The following is a 17,608-nucleotide window of genomic DNA, read 5'->3' as shown; positions in this document are numbered from 1 at the left end:
CAGTCTCTGGGTTACCTTCTCTCTTTCATAATATGTTCCCTAAACTTCAAATTTCTATTGACCCACAAGATGTTCTGCCTCCTCTACTTCCTCTAGTATGGTTCCTTCAGTAGCATATGCAATCCCCCATCAGTGGATCCCAAATTTCAAGATTTATTTACTCACTTGCCCAGCTTATTGAAATATTTCTGAAGGGCCACAGCATAGACACTATTACTAATAACTCTTCCAAGCATTATATCATCTGCAAACAAATGAATATCTCCCTGAAATTCAGTGACCATATCACTGACATAAAGGTTATTATTATTATTATTATTATTATTCAGGCCTCCATGGGGTCAAAAGACTCATTGTGGGAGATCCTTCCTAGGAAACACAAAGTCTATCATACCAATCCTTGACCTCATTGACTGTTCTTGCTCTCACCACTTATCAGACAATGCATTCCATAGTTCAACCACTCTCCATACAAAGAAACCACTCCTCAACCTCTTACTCACAGCTTCCAGGGAAGGCCCCTTGTCATCCCTCCTTCCCGCTGTTCCACCAAGCGAAAGAACTCCCCAGGGTCAACCCCATAACTACCTCTCAACAGTTTAAAAGTCTCAATCATATCACTTCTCCTTCTTCTATCCACCAAACTCTGCAGTCGACATTCCCTCATCTGATCCTCATAATATTGTACAGTCCTGAAACCATCTCTTTGTTATCTGCCTCTCTACCCTTTCCACAGTTAATTTATCCCCTTCAAATCCTGGGGACCAAATTTGTGAACAATAGCCTAAGTTTTGTCTGATCAGGATCTTATGCATTGGAACGATAACTCTTTTATCTCTGCAGGGGTTAGCATCCTTCCCAGCATTGCAGCAATCCTCTGAGTTACCTTCACCACCTTGCAATGTGTTCCCTAAATTTCAGTTTTCTATCAATCATCACCCCAGATCTCTTGTCACTCCTACTTCCTCCAGTACAGCTCCTCCAATCGAGTATGGAGCCTACCATTGATGTATCCCAAACTTCAAGACTTTACATTTTGCTACATTAAACCAACATCCCCATTCATTTACTCATCTGTCTAGTTTATTCAAATCCTTTTGCAGGGCTGCCATTCTTGCATTACTACTAATAACCCTTCTCAGCTTCACATCATCTGCAAACAACTGAATATTCCCCTGCAATCCATTGACAATATCATTGATATAAAGGTTAAACAATACAGGTCCCAGTAATGAGTCCTGTGGGACCCCACTTGTAACCTTCTGCCTCCTTCATATTGCCCCACCATACACAACTCTCTGATACCTATCAGACAGCCAATCTTGAATGTTGGCTAACCCGACATCTAAACCCATGTGCTGCAATTTAAATATCAGCTTATCATGTGGTACCCTGTTAAATGCCTTTGCAAAATCCCCAAAAAATGGCAGTATATGCCCTTCCATCATCAACTGCTCTTGTCACTTTATTATAAAAGGCAATCTTATTACTAAAGCAAGAGTGCCCCTTAACAAATCCATGTTGACTCTCACATATAACATTACCCTGATCTGTGCAATTCCATTTGTGGTCCCTCACTAATTTCTTCAAGATCTTAATAACTGCTGATGAAACACAAACTCGCCTATAGTTAGAGACATCCAGTCTGCTACAGCCCTTATGCAATGGCAACATCTTACCTTCCTTCCATTCTTTGGGTACCTTTCCCATAGCCAGACTTTCATTGAAAAGCCAGGTGAACAGAGCTGTCAGTCTTTAGCACATTCTCTCAAAACCAGTGCAGTTGTTCAATTATTGAACAACTCCACTAGGTCCTCTGCATCAGTCACTCTATTCTCATTTTTATCCCACAATGTCATTCTTCCACAATCATTTCTCCTCCTACTGGCCACATAGCTAAAAAAATACTAGGATTTTCTTTGGATCTTAGCACCAATCTCTTCTCATATTCCAGTTTCACCTTCCTTACCATATTAGTAACTTTCCTGGCCTGAGTCTTATATTCTTCATGCATCTTCTCTGCATCCCCTCTCCTTATATCTCTTCCATAACCTCTTTTACACCTGAAACAACACCTGCAGTTCCTGTTTGATATTGTTTGACATCCACTTTACACCAAATTGTGTTCTCTTCTTCAATCGTGGAAATACAACTTAGTATTGCTGCTAACAAATATTCCTTCACAATTTCCTGAGCACTAATGATATCCTGGCCTTCCAATCAGCCCTCCATGGAACTGCCCCAAGTCTATATCTAAGACTATCATAATCACCTGTCCTATAATTCCACATACATTCCCTTTTCTTTGATACTCCTGTATGTCTGTTCATCTTCCAAGTCAAAATCACGTGGTCACTCTTTCCAACTGAGGAAAATGATGTCATCTCAGTTATTATTAGCTTTTCTGATGCTATGACCAAATCCAAATTCTTGAACCTCTTGTTCCCTCTATTACATGTTGCCTAAGACATCTGCTCTCTCAAGACTTCCAGAAATTCCATTCCCGTATTACTACATTCATTTTTCTCTTCTCATCTTAAACTGTTGTAGTTAAAATCTCCCATAACAATCATTCTTCTTGCACTTACCATGCTCAACTGCCTAAACATCTCCTGCTCCCCACCCTCTGTGCTCCTTGGCTTGTAGACACCCCACTAAATATCCTGTCTTGCCCACTTCTACCTCACACCATATGCTCTCAAAACCATTAGTGTCACTGCCTTCCAAAGCCTCCCCTCTTAGAGGACATAAGTCATCACTTATCATAAGCAGTACTCCACCACTGCGTTTTCCCTTCCTATTCTGCCGAAAAATGCTGTACCTTACTACTTCTATTTCTGTTATTATATCATCTTCTGTCAACTACATCTTGTAGCATCAGCCTGGCTAAAGGCTGATGCTATCAGCACTAACAATTCATCTCCTTTATTCCGGATACTCCTGGCATTAGTGTAAAGCATGAAAATGTCACTTCTTCTATACCTATCATTATCCCCTCCAGACTGCACTAGAATCAGTGTTACCTAATGTCATAAGTTACCTGATCCCCATTCCCCAAAGCACCCATTCCCACAAGAGACCACCCCTGTTACCTGTTGCAGGGAATTATAGTTTCCCTGCATTGACACACCGACTTGTTCAGAAAACAGCAATCTCTTCAGATGCCTATGTCCTTCTTCATTCAAATGCAAGCAGTCTCTCACATACAGTTCCTTTCTGTCCTCAAATGCCGTCCAAGAATCCATATTCCAATCCTCTTTTCTGACACATTCTGGCTATTATGCTATTCATTATTATTGCTCTTCTTCTCATCTCGTCATTATCATGCTTGGGTAACACACACACTATCTTTCCTCTCTGTGATTTCTTTTGTACAACCTGAAGCATGAATCTCAGATCTCTTGCCAACCGATTTACACTGCCTCTCAAGTCATTCGTGCCCACCATCATTTCATCCTGTTTAATTGCCATAGCCAGACTTTCTATCGTTCCTCCAAGCAAACACTCCTCTGGCATCCTATCTTGCACACCACAGATCATCAAGTCTCCATACATTATACCTCTTACCACTCTGTTCATTCCTTGATTGCTCACCTGCATCTCTCACTTTTTCTCTCTTCTAACCCTTTCTCTCTTTGTTCCCTTACTTACCTGCTGTCCTGGAATCACTCTATCCCTGGTTAAACATCAACCACAATTTAAATATCAAAAACCATAGTACTGAACCCTATTTTTAAATCTTCACTTATGTCATTATTTTCTTTGTTACTACTCCCCCCCCCTACTCCACTGCTCAACTGTTTGATATCTATCAGGTAACTAATTTCCAATACAGTTCACTAACTTGATATCTAAACCCATACTTTGCAATTTGAATATCAATATTTCATGTGGTCACCATGTTTTGGTAAAATCCTAAAACATCCTCATAATGCGATGAAACTTGACTCTTAGTAACTGAACTATTTCTTCTGTTTTTTTTTCTGTTTTCTGTCACTTCCTGACTTGACATTTATTAAAGTTATCCTTCCATGACCACTTCTATTTATTTTGTCACATAGCAAAAAAAAATTCTTTGTGGCTTTCTTTGCCCTGCTTATTCAGTGAATGGTACGTCTTGTCTTTGTAATTTACTCACTTTATATAATAAAGTGAATAAAGTGACACTTGAGTTGGATAAAGGAAGTAACTAATGATGATATTGCTGGATTTTGCAAAGGCATTTGATATACCATTTGGAACTATGTTGTCTTAGGAAGGACCTCCCTCGATGAGTCTTTTGACTCCTTGGAGGCCTGAATAATAATAATAATAATAATAATAATAATAATAAATAATAATAAATTAGAGCAAATGGGAATATATATATATATATATTATGTGTATGCTGATCACTTGAAAAAGAGGATAGTTGATGAACAGACATCCATATATGGAGTTGAATCCAGAAGAAAACAGGTGACCAGTTATGCACTGCAGGACTATATATTTGGGGATCAGTATTATTTTCTTTCACATTTCTGATATAGGAAATAATTCAATAAGAAATATTTGGCTTCCTGATGGTGCAAAACTATTTAAGCTGTAGTTAATAAAGATGATATAGAGATCTTGAAAAGTGATTTAAACAGTGTGGATAGAGAATAATAGTTGCTAGTATAATATGACAAGTGTAAGGCTAGCATTTTGGGATGAAAAGATTACAAGCTCTTTATTATACTGATGAACAAGACTACAGAAAATTGATGAGGTTAGGGATTTGGGGGATAATGACAGATAAGGAGTTGATTCAGTTGATATTATAAAAGCAGGAACAACAACTCATATGATTAGATGCTGTAATAAAGTTAATATTCCTCTTTTTAATGCTTTGTTATGGTCCCATTTGGACTACAAATTTGGTCACGTTGGTTTCTTGGTAGATGAGTAAGTAATACGGATATGAGGTGAGTGGTCAAGATGGTGGTATGTCTAGGATGGAGATGCATCCTATTATGACAGACTAAAGATCTGTAGATTAAAAAAAAAAAAAAACGATTGATATGTGTAAAAGAGGGGTGTTATACAAACATATAAGCTGCTAAAGTGGTTTTATAGGATTGATGCAGAAGAAAATTTTAAATACAGTACAAGAAAAGTGGAAACATGGTGTCATCCCTAGAAATTGTGTAAGAGTGAGATTAGCAAGGGGACAGGATTTTTTTTTTTTTTACTTGAGAGTGATAAATTAGTGGAATGATTGCTAGCATCAGTTTTTAGCTCTTTTTCAGTGAATGAGTTCAAGGAAGTATTATATATATATATATATATATATATATATATATATATATATATATATATATATATATATATATTGTGTCATTATAGCATAGTCCTCTCCTATGATGAGTCTTCGGATGCCATGGATATGTCTGTATATAATAATAATAATAGAAAAATAAATGGCCATACTTGGACAGTGAATGTAGTTAACAGGCATGTGCAAACTTTTTTTTTCTTAAAGAGTGGTGATTGAGTCAATTACCTTGTCAGAAAATAAGTTTTTGTTGAGTCTGAGAAGCATTAAATTGAGAGTTAGCACGGGCTTCCCATGAAAATATCATCATAATAATAATATGTTCTTTACACACATTATTAAATGAAATTGTTTATTTTAATGCTTATTATATATTCATAATTATTAAAAAGTTTATATTAGATTAGATGTATTATAGTTTATTAAATTACTTTTTTTTAATTACTCACTAGGTTAAAAAAATCTTATATTTGATCCCTTAGGTGATTGCCTAAGCATGAATAGATCACTGATCAAGTGTACAAGAAGAATAATATTCTGAAGCACAGCAAATATAACTCTTTAAAGCATTGGTTTGGATGAATTTTTTTTTTCAATTGCCTTTCAATGAATTAATACTCAATGTTCAATTAATTCATAATTAATTCATTGATTCCCAGTGGCTTTGAATAATCAGACTTGTTTCCTGTTTAATACCAATAGGCTATACAAAAAATGCAACATAATATTTCAAAGGAAATTAACTGGTTTTGATGAATTTTTTTTCAATTGTATTTCTGTGAATTTTATCAACAAATTATCTTTTCAGTTAATTTCTTTTTTACAAATTTCCTTTTTTTTTTTTTTTGAAAATTGCCTTGTTGATGAGTTTCTTTTCAAATTTTTGTAATTCATGCTAAAAGTTTTATTTTATTTTATTTTTTAAATTAATTTTTTTCCCCCTTTGAAATGTTCAACTTGACTGTTGAAACATGATGCTAAAAATCTAAATGGTAATGTATGATAAATGAGCACTAGCGAAGCATAAATACCTTGTAAATTTTAAGTAGAGAAGGTGATGAGTATTAATAGAGAAGAGTCATTGAACACCATAATGAACAGAACAGAACACATGATAATAATATGGATGTCTGACTTTTTAGAAAATTGTCATTTAAACCAATGACCTTAGGAATGCATCTTCCTATGGGTAAGTAAAAAAAACCTTTAAGAATTCTTTTACCAATTTAAATAGAAATAATTTCTACTTCATATCATTTTGATATGATATGAATAATAAACCTTTAATTCAACAAAATGAAAATGAAAATCTGCTATAAGTGTATTATTTTATTTAATTTTGAAGTTTATAGTCTTTTTTTTCTGCTTGATATGATAATATATTTATTCTTATATTACATAATGTAAATTTATATTTACAGATATAATATTTGTACTAGAGTTAATGAACCTTGCAGTACACTAGGTCTGGCTGAAGTAGCAGGTATGTGTCAGCCTCATCGCAGTTGTAATGTGAATGAGGATACTGGGCTAGCTCTTGCCTATACAATTGCCCATGAAATGGGTCACAAGTAAGTGCCCATAGTATCATTTCTACTTATTACATAGTAAATAAATTGTACAAAAAGAAATAGTGCAATCAATTTTGTTTTGCCTTTTTTTTTTTTTTTTTTTTTTTTTTTTTTTTTACTGTATAACTGAGAGGAGACCTTCACACAACCTTTAAAGGAATGTGGAGAACTGACCAGGGCTTCTGACCTAATGTCCAATTTTCACCTTCTCATGATGCACCCTGTTCAGTATCTATCTGGATACTAAAAAATTAGGATGGGCTGGCAATTTGGGATTTAGCTAACCAAATCATATTTTTATTGGCTTAAACCACATTATAAAATGATGGTATAACATAATAGAATTTCATGCCAGATAGGACATCACCTGGTTAAACAAGGCCCCCATTGTTTTTGCCAGGAAACCAGGGTGAACACCAAAAAGTCAGCTACTGGAACAAATCCTAAAACACACACCTCAATTCAATATCACCAGAGTTCAAAATTGGTATTATCAACATAAGAAGCCTTAATGGAAAAGAAATGGACCTAACTGAGGAATTGGATAAGTACCAGATCGATATAATAGTGGTGACTGAAACAAAAAAGACAAAAACTGGTGAGATCTTTTTGAGCAATAAATACAAAATGTTATATTCAGGTAATGACAATGAAGGGAAAGAAAGAGTAGTCATAGCCACAGTAGTTAACACCAAATATGAGGCTAATCTTCTTGGGCAGGCAATTTCAAGTAGAGTGATGTGGGCAAATATCAGAATGGGGAACTGAACAATGAGACTTACGAGGGGTGGTCTGAAAAGTACTTGACCTAACAATGAAAAAACGAATTTATAATTTCAAAATTATTTTTATTTTTCAACATAATCTCCCTTAAGACTAATACATTTGTTCCAGTGATGCTCCAGTGCCATTATCCCATCCATGTAGTGGTTCTCAGTAAGATCTGCAAAATACCCCCTTACCTCTACAGCTGCAATCACCTCTTGATCTAAAGAAAAACACTGACCAATAAGGAAGAGTTTTAGTTTTGGGAAGAGATAGAAGTCAGAGGGAGCCAAATCTGAGGAATAGGGTGGATGTTCCAACAATTCATAGTGCAGATCCCTTCATTTTCCCATTGCGAAAATATCTTTGTGGGCAGGTGCATTGTCCTGATGAAAGATAATTTTTTTCTTCTGCAAACGGGGTCTTTTCTCATGATTTTTTTCATCTAGTCTGGTTGAAGGGTTGGAATAATATTCCCTGGTTATTGTTTTACCCTTTTCAAGATAATTCATAATCAAAATTGCTTTAGCATCGCAAAACACCGATGCCATGACCTTTCCTACTGATGGAACCGACTTTGTCTTCTTTGGCACTGAACAACTGGCTTCTGTCCACTGTTTTGACTGCTGTTTGGATTCTGGTGTGTAATGGTGAATTCAAGTCTCATCCATAGTAATAAATCAACACACAAAATCAGTTTTATTCTTGTTGAAATGTCCAAGCACTGTTCAGAGATTTTCATTCTCACAGCAGATCAAAAATGAGTGCGTTTTTGATCTGCTATGAGTAAGCGTGGCACCCATTTTGCTCATAGCTTTTTCATTTGCAATTCTTCATGCAAAATATATCCTACATGTTCTTTTGAAATGCCTATAGTCTCATCTCAGCAATTTCATGCACTTTAACTTGTCAGTCATCCAATACCATATCGTGCACTTGATCAATGATTTCTGGTTTTGTTACACTTTTTGGACGTCTTTCACATGGATCATCTTCAAGGATGGTATGGTCGCATTTAAACATGGCAGCCCATTTCTTAATTGTTGAAAACAAAGGAGAAGAGCGCCCCCTAAACTTTTATGAACTTCGAATGAATTTCTTTTGTGTTAAACCTTCTTTTACAAAGAATTTTATAACTGCACGATACTCATTTTTATCCATTTCAAGAGATACAAACAACACTTTTGCTTCAGACAGCTGTATAAAACAACTACTTGATAGAATGACTTGCAATTTCACACACATGCTTATGACAGATGTACCAATTTAGAAAAAAAATCTTGCTGATTGCGTTGCCATCTATGGTTGAGGCCAAGAACTTTTCAGATCACCCTCGTATTTGTGCCTATGGTTCCACAGAAAGTTATACTAAGGTAGAAGTGGAGGAATTTTTTGAGGCTTTAGAGAAAGCAACTAGCAAAATGAAAAATGAAAAGTTGGTCCTTGTTGGGGATCTAAATAGTGTGGGAAATTATTTTCAGACATACAGACATATTTTGGAAAATTTGGAGAAAAGCGCAAAGCTAATAATAACGGCAAATACCTATTGGATTTCTACTCAGGACATAGATTGGACAATAGGACAATAGGACATTCATGGAAGTTGAGAATGAATGGATTTTTCTCTCATAGATTGGTGTATGATTGGAATGGATTGCCATGGGATGTAATGAGTGCAGGTAGTCTGAATGAATGCAAGAACAGGTCAGGTATGACAACTGGTATGGGTAATGTGTAGTCTTCTTTGATGAGTCTCCTGACTCCTGGACTCTCCTCATAATAATAATAATATACACCTCTGCACTTCCTTCAACTCCTACTTGAAATTGCCTGTGCACTTGAAACTGTTTCTTCTAAGAACCAACTCCTCTCTCTCTCTCTCTCTCTCTTTGTTTCTGTTGTATATTGCATTCCTTGTTCCTGCAAGTTTACTAACTGCCTGTGATGAGTCTTTTGAATCTGGAGGTCTGATTAATAATAATAATAATAGGCAGACTGGAAGATCAGCCATCATCTGTTTGGAATAATGAAAAAATACATCTGTATTTATGACCACAGACAGTCAAGTCTTGCTGATCATGCCTTGAACACTGCTCACAGAATAAAATGGGGTGGGATGGGGTAATGCTATGTTTCACTACAGTAAGTTCAAATGTGACAAAGTTATAACCTCAACTCACAATAGTGCCTGTTTGGAGGTGGAGGGGGGGGGGCTTGTATCTTCTTAGAGAGGACTTGTGACTTTAGTGTACTAAGTTCCATACTTTACTCCTGAAGATGTCTTTGTGCTGTTTTCTTTCCATTCAACATCTAATATGAGTTCTTACCAACACCAAAGTTTAAATACTTAGTAATATGCAGCTTCTTCCTAGAGTACACCTTGTTTTTCATTTTTCATCCCCATACAATCCAGGTGACCAGATCTGCACTCACTAATCCACGTGCATCCTTATTAAAGTCTCATAAAAGGGAATAATAATCTTCCTATCTAAGCTTGTCAATATTCAACAGCCACATAATCTGATGTGCTGTTTTGGCCACTTTTACAATGTGCCATCTAAACTTTAGCTCTCTGTCCACAATAACTCCAAAATCCCTGACCTCATCAATTTCCTGAAGCTCATTTCTATCGATACAGTACGTAACTTGTGATCTCTTCATCTGAAAGAGATCCTTACACCTGGTCACATAAAACTGGTAGCCATTTACCTTTGTCCAAACTACCAGTATATGTAAATCATTCTGCAGGAATTGCTACATCATCTTCATTGACTGGTGCTCTTCCCTGCTTTGCATTATCAGTAAATAATTGAATATTTCCCCTTAAATCATTTCCTATATCACTAATGTATAAATTAAACAACAGAGGACCGAGTGCTGGGTACTGGTACACTGCTAGTCACCTGCCTTCCCCTGGGCTCAACTCCTCCATACACTAGTCTTTGATGTCTTATGCAAATCACCAGCTTCATATCCATCCTCATTTGCTCCAATTTATGCAGCATAGTTCCATGTGGAATCTTGCCAAATGCCTTTGAAAAATCCAGCAGCATCACTGAGTAGCCATTTCTTTTATCCAACTCTCTTGTCACTTTATTATAAAAAAAGCAAGAAAATTACTAAGGCATGATCTACTCTTTACAAAACCTGTTGTACCTTATAAAGTATCATATTCTTGTCCACCCAGTCCTCAAGTCTATCTTTTACCAACTTTTTCAATACCTTAATCACCACTCCTAGGATACTGATTGGCTTATAATTTGCAAATTCTGTCTTGGAGACTTATTATTAACTTATACCTGGAATTATTTTCCTCTCTTTTCACTCCCTTCGCCACCTTCCCATGACTGAAGCTCAAATTAAACAGCTTGGTCAGAGAAGGTGCTCATTCCCTTGCACACTCTCATAATACACAGACTGATATGCCATCTGATTCCATGACCTTGTTTGCTTTATGGTTCTGCAATATCAAAAGCATCGCCAGTTCATCTGCCTCTGTTCTTTCATCAGTCAATGTCATGTCTTGCACTGGAATATCTTCTAAATGGTTCACACTTGGGAAATGATTAGTTGGTAACTCAACTATTTTGTTTGCTTCTGTCACCTTCCTACCACTAGTAATCATTAAAGTCATACTGCTATAGTTATTTTTTCATACTACATAGTAAAAGAACTCTTTTGAATTTCTTTAGGCCTCCATCTGCTCACTTCTTCTCATAATTAGTTTTTCCTTGCCACATAGGTCATCCTTTTTGCCTGTACCTTGTACTGCTCATGGCTTTGCTGATCACCTTTTTCTTTTTGAAATTCTTATTGAAATAGAATTTTAGTGTAGCTAGATGTGGGGATTTGGGAGGTTGCTGTTTTAATGTTAATAAATGTATGGTTGCATTTAGATTGTCTACTGTATTGGTGTAACTGTACTTCAGGATGGTTGGGATTTTATCTAGTGAACAACAATCAACAGTGATCCATTGCTCAGAGGATATGCCAATTGCAAACGCAAAGACATATCCTCTGAGCTATAGGGGTTGTGACATATCCTCTAATAAATAGAGGTTGTGTGCCAATGGGCAGAAAATAAAGTGATTGATATCTTTTTAAGAAGGTTAAGTTAAAAAAAAAAAAAAAAAAAAAACAGCTAATGCCTTTTATTCCTGTATAGGGAGTAGGCGAGGCTGTTTTAGCCGTATCTAACTTTTGGAGACTGAGTGGACAGTTCAATCTCCACTGGTATCCAATCAGAGATAGCTAACCCAAGGCTATCACTAATTAAGTGGCACGCAGTGAAAAGAGACAGTTCAACAAGTGCTGCCATCTCGTGGTCTCTAACCCTACCACAATATATTTTTAATTCTGAAATAATGTGGGTTCTACAGTCGATTTTCTTGAGTTTATGGGATGAAAAACCTGAGTTTCTGGGAGGAAAAAACCTGTTTTTCCTGTGCCAGAGATCGACTAACTCGGGAACCAGTCGAAAAAAGGCTTAGAAAAATTTCCTCTAGTCGCCAACTAGATTCGAAAGCAAGTCTTTCTTTGTGCAGTCAAGCGCTGTGGTGTGCAAATGCCACGTCCACTGAGCTACACTGGCTTGTTTAAGTTAGTGAAGCAATTTTGTTAAATTAATGCAAAGGAGATTTTTACACATTTTTACACTCGGTCTTCACATAGAGTTGAGAGTAAGGATGAGAAAGAGGCCATCCCTGGAAATTGTAAAGGTAAAGAGAGGAGAAGTGTACATTTTGCACAGAAGGTTGTGTGTAAGTGGAATCCATTGATTGCCTGAATGGGTTGTGATTGCTATGAGCACAAAAGTTTTTAGGATTAAATATAATAGTTGTAATGCTCAATGAGAGCAAAACCTCCCAAGATGATTCTGTTGACATTGTGAAAACTGTTATAATCATAGTAATAATTATGACCATTGTCCTTTCAATGTTGAGTTCAGTCTCTTATAAGATTTCCATATGCTTTTCCTATCTTGTTTAGTATATCCTGTTGTTCTCAAAAATTGCATTTCTGCTAATGTTATTCTTCTTCAGTTTATTTCACTTCAATATATTTCACTTCCATATATTATTATATTATCTTGATGAATCTTTGACTCCATGAAGATACCTGAGAAGATCATGGAGTCAAAGACTCATCATGGAAAGCTTGTACAAATGTTATTCATGCAATACCAATCGCACTTCTTATCACACTCGTTCACCAATGAAACACTCACAAACCACCTCTGGCAGCCTATTTCATCCATTCATCACTCTCTGAGCAAAACATTCAGTCCTAGCATACGGAAATCTTATAAGAGACTTGGAAATTTGAAGGGGAAGTATGTTAGCAGTGCATTGGAGATGGTCAAGGCACATTTCATGAATGCAGTATCAGACTATATACTCAGAGCCAGGAGGGGAAAAAATCAGGGAGGAATTAGATGGATGAGCAGCATCAATAAGCAGGAGTTGCTGAAATAGTTCAGTTACTCAGTGATTATTCTGCAAGGGTGTACCATCCAGGTGAAGATATTCCAGTGTGAAATATAACACTGACTGATCTGAGAATAGAGGTACTAAACTGAAAGTGCTTATGATATTGTAGAACCTTAATACAAATATTGCCATGGGATTAGATGGAATATCAGTCAGTGTATTATGAGAATGCAGAAAGGGAATAGTAGCTCCTCTGACCAAGCTGTTTAATTTAAGCATCAGTTCCTTGGGAGGGTGACTAGGGAGTGAAAATAGAGCAAAATATTTCAGTTACATGAAGAAGACTCAAAGACATATGTAGGATAGACCAATCAGTATCTTAGGAATGGTAGTTAAGATATTGAAGAAGTTTGTAAAAGGCAGAATTCAGTAATGAGTGGAGATGAATATGATACTAGGAGTGGGCAGAATGCTTTTTTGTGAAGGGTAAGCCTTGCATTAGTAATTTGCTCACTTTTATAATATTTGATGCTTCAGCTTGATAAAGGAATAGCTACATAGTGACACTGATGTACTTTGCAAAGGCATTAAATAGGATACAACATGGAACTGTTATTTCATAAACTGGAGCAAATGGGAATGGATACAAGGCAGGTGATTTGGATAAGAGAGGCTGATGGATAGTCATCAAAGAATAGTGTATGGGAATTGAATTTAGGTGAAGACATGTGACTAGTGGTTACTGCAGGACTTAGTACTTGGTCCATTGTTATTCAATTTGCACGTCAATGATACAGAAATGATTTTGGAAAAAATATTCAGTTGTTTGCCAACAATGCAAAATTAGGAAGTGCAATAGCACTTTGTACATTGATGCAACAGGATTGGAAGAAATTGATGAGACCAGGAATTTGGAGGTTATTGTGGAGATGGATGTAAAGTCTAGAAGGCATACTAGGAAGGTAGCCAGAACTGCACATCAAATTGCCTAGATGTGGAAGGAAACATTGACAAGCAAGGTTAGAGAAGTTATATTCCCAGTGATAAGGCTTTAATAAGGCCACACCAGACTACTGCATGCAAATCTGATTGCCTGAATTCCTTGAAGATGATGACAAGAATCCACAAGCAACTGATCAAAATTGTGACAGGTCTATAGTCCCTATGAGGATAGACTGGTCTGTGGTTTACAAAAACTGGTTGATAGGTGGAAAAGAGAGGACATAATAGAAATATATCAGTTATTAAAGGAGTTTTATAGGACTGACACTGAAGATAATGGATAATTCTGGGAAAATGAATAAGATATTATCCATTATCTTCAGTGTCAGTCCTATAAAACTCCTTTATCAAGCTGAAGCATCAAATATTATAAAAGTGAGCAAATTACTAATGCAAGGCTTACCCTTCACAAAAAAGCATTCTGCCCACTCCTAGTATCATATTCATCTCCACTCATTACTGAATTCTGCCTTTTACAAACTTCTTCAATATCTTAACTACCATTCCTAAGATACTGATTGGTCTATCCTACATATGTCTTTGAGTCTTCTTCATGTAACTGAAATATTTTGCTCTATTTTCACTCCCTAGTCACCCTCCCAAGGAACTGATGCTTAAATTAAACAGCTTGGTCAGAGGAGCTACTATTCCCTTTCTGCATTCTCATAATACACTGACTGATATTCCATCTAATCCCATGGCAATATTTGTATTAAGGTTCTACAATATCATAAGCACTTTCAGTTTAGTACCTCTATTCTCAGATCAGTCAGTGTTATATTTCACACTGGAATATCTTCACCTGGATGGTACACCCTTGCAGAATAATCACTGAGTAACTGAACTATTTCAGCAACTCCTGCTTATTGATGCTGCTCATCCATCTAATTCCTCCCTGATTTTTTCCCCTCCTGGCTCTGAGTATATAGTCTGATACTGCATTCATGAAATGTGCCTTGACCATCTCCAATGCACTGCTAACATACTTCCCCTTCAAATTTCTTATGCCATGCCACTGTTCCAAGCTGACTGCTCAGTTTGTAATCACCTGTTTTGTAATTCCACATGCATTTCCTTTTTAACTAAAAATTCTGATGAATGATGAATGATCGCTATTCAGAGGCACCATGATTGCCTTCCTTACATCCATCACTCTCAAATTCTACTGTTCAGTTGAATGTCAGCCAGCATAAACTCAAGTTATTATCTCTTAGCAGCTGTATAACATTAAATTTTCTTCCCTTCTTGTGACCATCCTCCTTCCAGTTTATGCATCCATAGTTGAAGTCTCCCATAATAATCACTCATGCTAAATTGCCTATGCTAGCCATCCACATTCTCCCTAGTGTATAGCATGTATGGGGTGGCTTTTTATCGCAAATTGTGCTGCATTTTTTATGGTCTGGATACAAGTGTCTAATGGTAGTGTTGTTGTTGTTGTTGGAATTTTTGTTCATTATATTGTGTTTTGCTGCCTGTTTGTTCTTACTGCTTCTGCTTTTAAAAACGGTGTCTGTAGCATGAAAAACTTTGGTACGAAGATCGAGTTCTGCCTTGGATTTTTTACAGTGGATGCATTGCAAAAATTGCTATATATATGTATGCATTGAAAAATGGAGAGATTTGTGGACTGTTTGAGTAAACAAAAAGAAAGAAAGCGGAAACATATGCAAAAAGTGTCTTGATAGATTAGAGCAATTAGAAATGGGAGCAAGAGTCAGGACCATAGTAGAAGAGCTTAGGCAAGAGTTAGTGAATATGAAAAGTGAAATGAAACATCTGGAAGAGGATATCGAACATCTAAAGGAGATATTGGCTGATGAGAATGAGAAGAAGGAAGTTAGTATTATGAAGAAAGAGTCATAGGATAGTTGTATATCATTGCATGTGGACTCGATCATTAGAGGTATGATGAGAGGTATAAGTGCACAAAACATGCTTTCCTGGTGGAACAATGAAACAAATAACTGATGCATTGCAGAAAAGGAAAGAGCAGGCATCAGAATGAATGGTAGTAGTAAGCACAAATGATTTACTTCGAAAAAAAAGAATGTTGATAGAGACTTAAGGAAGTTGCTGCAGTTGGTATTGTTGGAAAAGTCATTAATGTGTTGCCCAGATATGATAATAGTGAATTGAGAAGGAGAACAGTGATAATGAACAGTAAGATATCTGAGTTGTGTGAGATGAAGGGGGTTCAGTTTGTAAATCTATAGAGTGAATTTGAAGGAAAATTGGAATGGTTTAAAGTTGATGGATTGCATTTGAATGGTTTGGTGTTGGGCATTTAGAAAGGCTATTGTTTTCTGAGAAGGCACAGGGTCAAGAAGTTAATGTAGCAAATGATCAGGGTCTACCTGTGAAACAGGATAGTGTTGTGTCCCTATTTACGATTATTAAACTTTCCTTTTCTCCCTTTAAGTGAATCTCTATATTTTCTTTAATCAAAACTTAACTATGCACAAGATATTACAAAATTCAAATATTTAAGCTTTTTCTCCCCTTAGCGTCCCTAATATTTATATTATACTGCACCTTTAAAGACATTTAGTTTAAGATATATAATAAGATATATTCGAAAACAAGGAGCAAAATACAAAAATGTGTCTGAGTGTGAAACTATTAAGCAGTCGTGACCGTCTATCTCGTAAATTAACACATTAATTTCCCACGTGATTAGGTTCGTACGTTTTTCAATGGTGCATTAGGCAGCAATTTCAGACAACTGTATTATTAGTGAACAAAGGTTTATTTAAAATCTCAAACATGGTACAATTCAATTTCTATTATATAAAACACAATTCAATACTATTACAAAATTACACAAGCAAAATACAAGCATTAGGGCAAAATCCTATATGGGAATTTGCGATCATGTCGTCATAACAGACTTTATACATATAAATATACACATATAATTCTGGAACAAATTAACACTTTACTTAACCTTATACTAGTCAGAATGCTCTATATTGCTATAATACCATGGACATTAATGCTTATTTTCAGTTTACCTTATCTAACTTACAAAACAAAACAATATAGGTTAAACTATCCTTTCACTATACCCATACATACATTTGACCTTTTAGACATTCTCATATGAGATACCATGTGCATACATAAATCTCTATCACATGAATGCTTATCAAATAATATAAACTAGTTTACTCTCATTCTACTCTGATTTGTACTAAAGTCTTATTATAACTTCGACTGTCCAGTAATTAACAATGATTGCAACTATATGTGATTTCAATTGATACAAGATTTTACAGTACCTTCCTAGGATGAACCCTAGTTTTCATGATCTATACCTTTCGTACTTGAATAAAGGACACACACACAGGATCTTCTATTCTATCTTTATGGAACTCATCACGTGGGCACGGATTTCTGTATGGATTTTCTTTCCCTCGATACAAGTACTGGATGATGTGATATTTCGACAATTCCTTCCTTCTTGTAACTATACGGCGTTCCTTGTCTCTTGCAATAGGAATACGGGATCGAATTCCTGCACACTTTGTTTCCTTGTTGCGTCA

At 36.1% G+C, this 17,608-nt stretch overlaps 1 protein-coding gene across 1 annotated transcript in view; it reads left to right on the top strand.

Moving 5' to 3' along the window:
• LOC150100575 (A disintegrin and metalloproteinase with thrombospondin motifs 6-like) overlaps positions 1 to 17,608 on the top strand; it is a 563,262-nt gene that overhangs the window by 170,055 nt on the left and 375,599 nt on the right. Inside the window, exon 7 of the mRNA XM_090402125.1 lies at positions 6,718 to 6,867. Within this exon, the coding sequence (XP_090258251.1) occupies positions 6,718 to 6,867 (150 nt within the window). The remainder of the gene's footprint in view (positions 1 to 6,717; positions 6,868 to 17,608) is intronic.

This window comes from Typopeltis vanoorti, chromosome 12 (genome assembly GCF_054136105.1).
Source record: "Typopeltis vanoorti isolate ZY-2024b chromosome 12, IOZ_Tvanoo_1.0, whole genome shotgun sequence".
Classification (NCBI taxonomy): Eukaryota; Metazoa; Arthropoda; class Arachnida; order Uropygi; family Thelyphonidae; genus Typopeltis; species Typopeltis vanoorti.
This window is presented reverse-complemented; position numbering and strand designations above follow the sequence as displayed.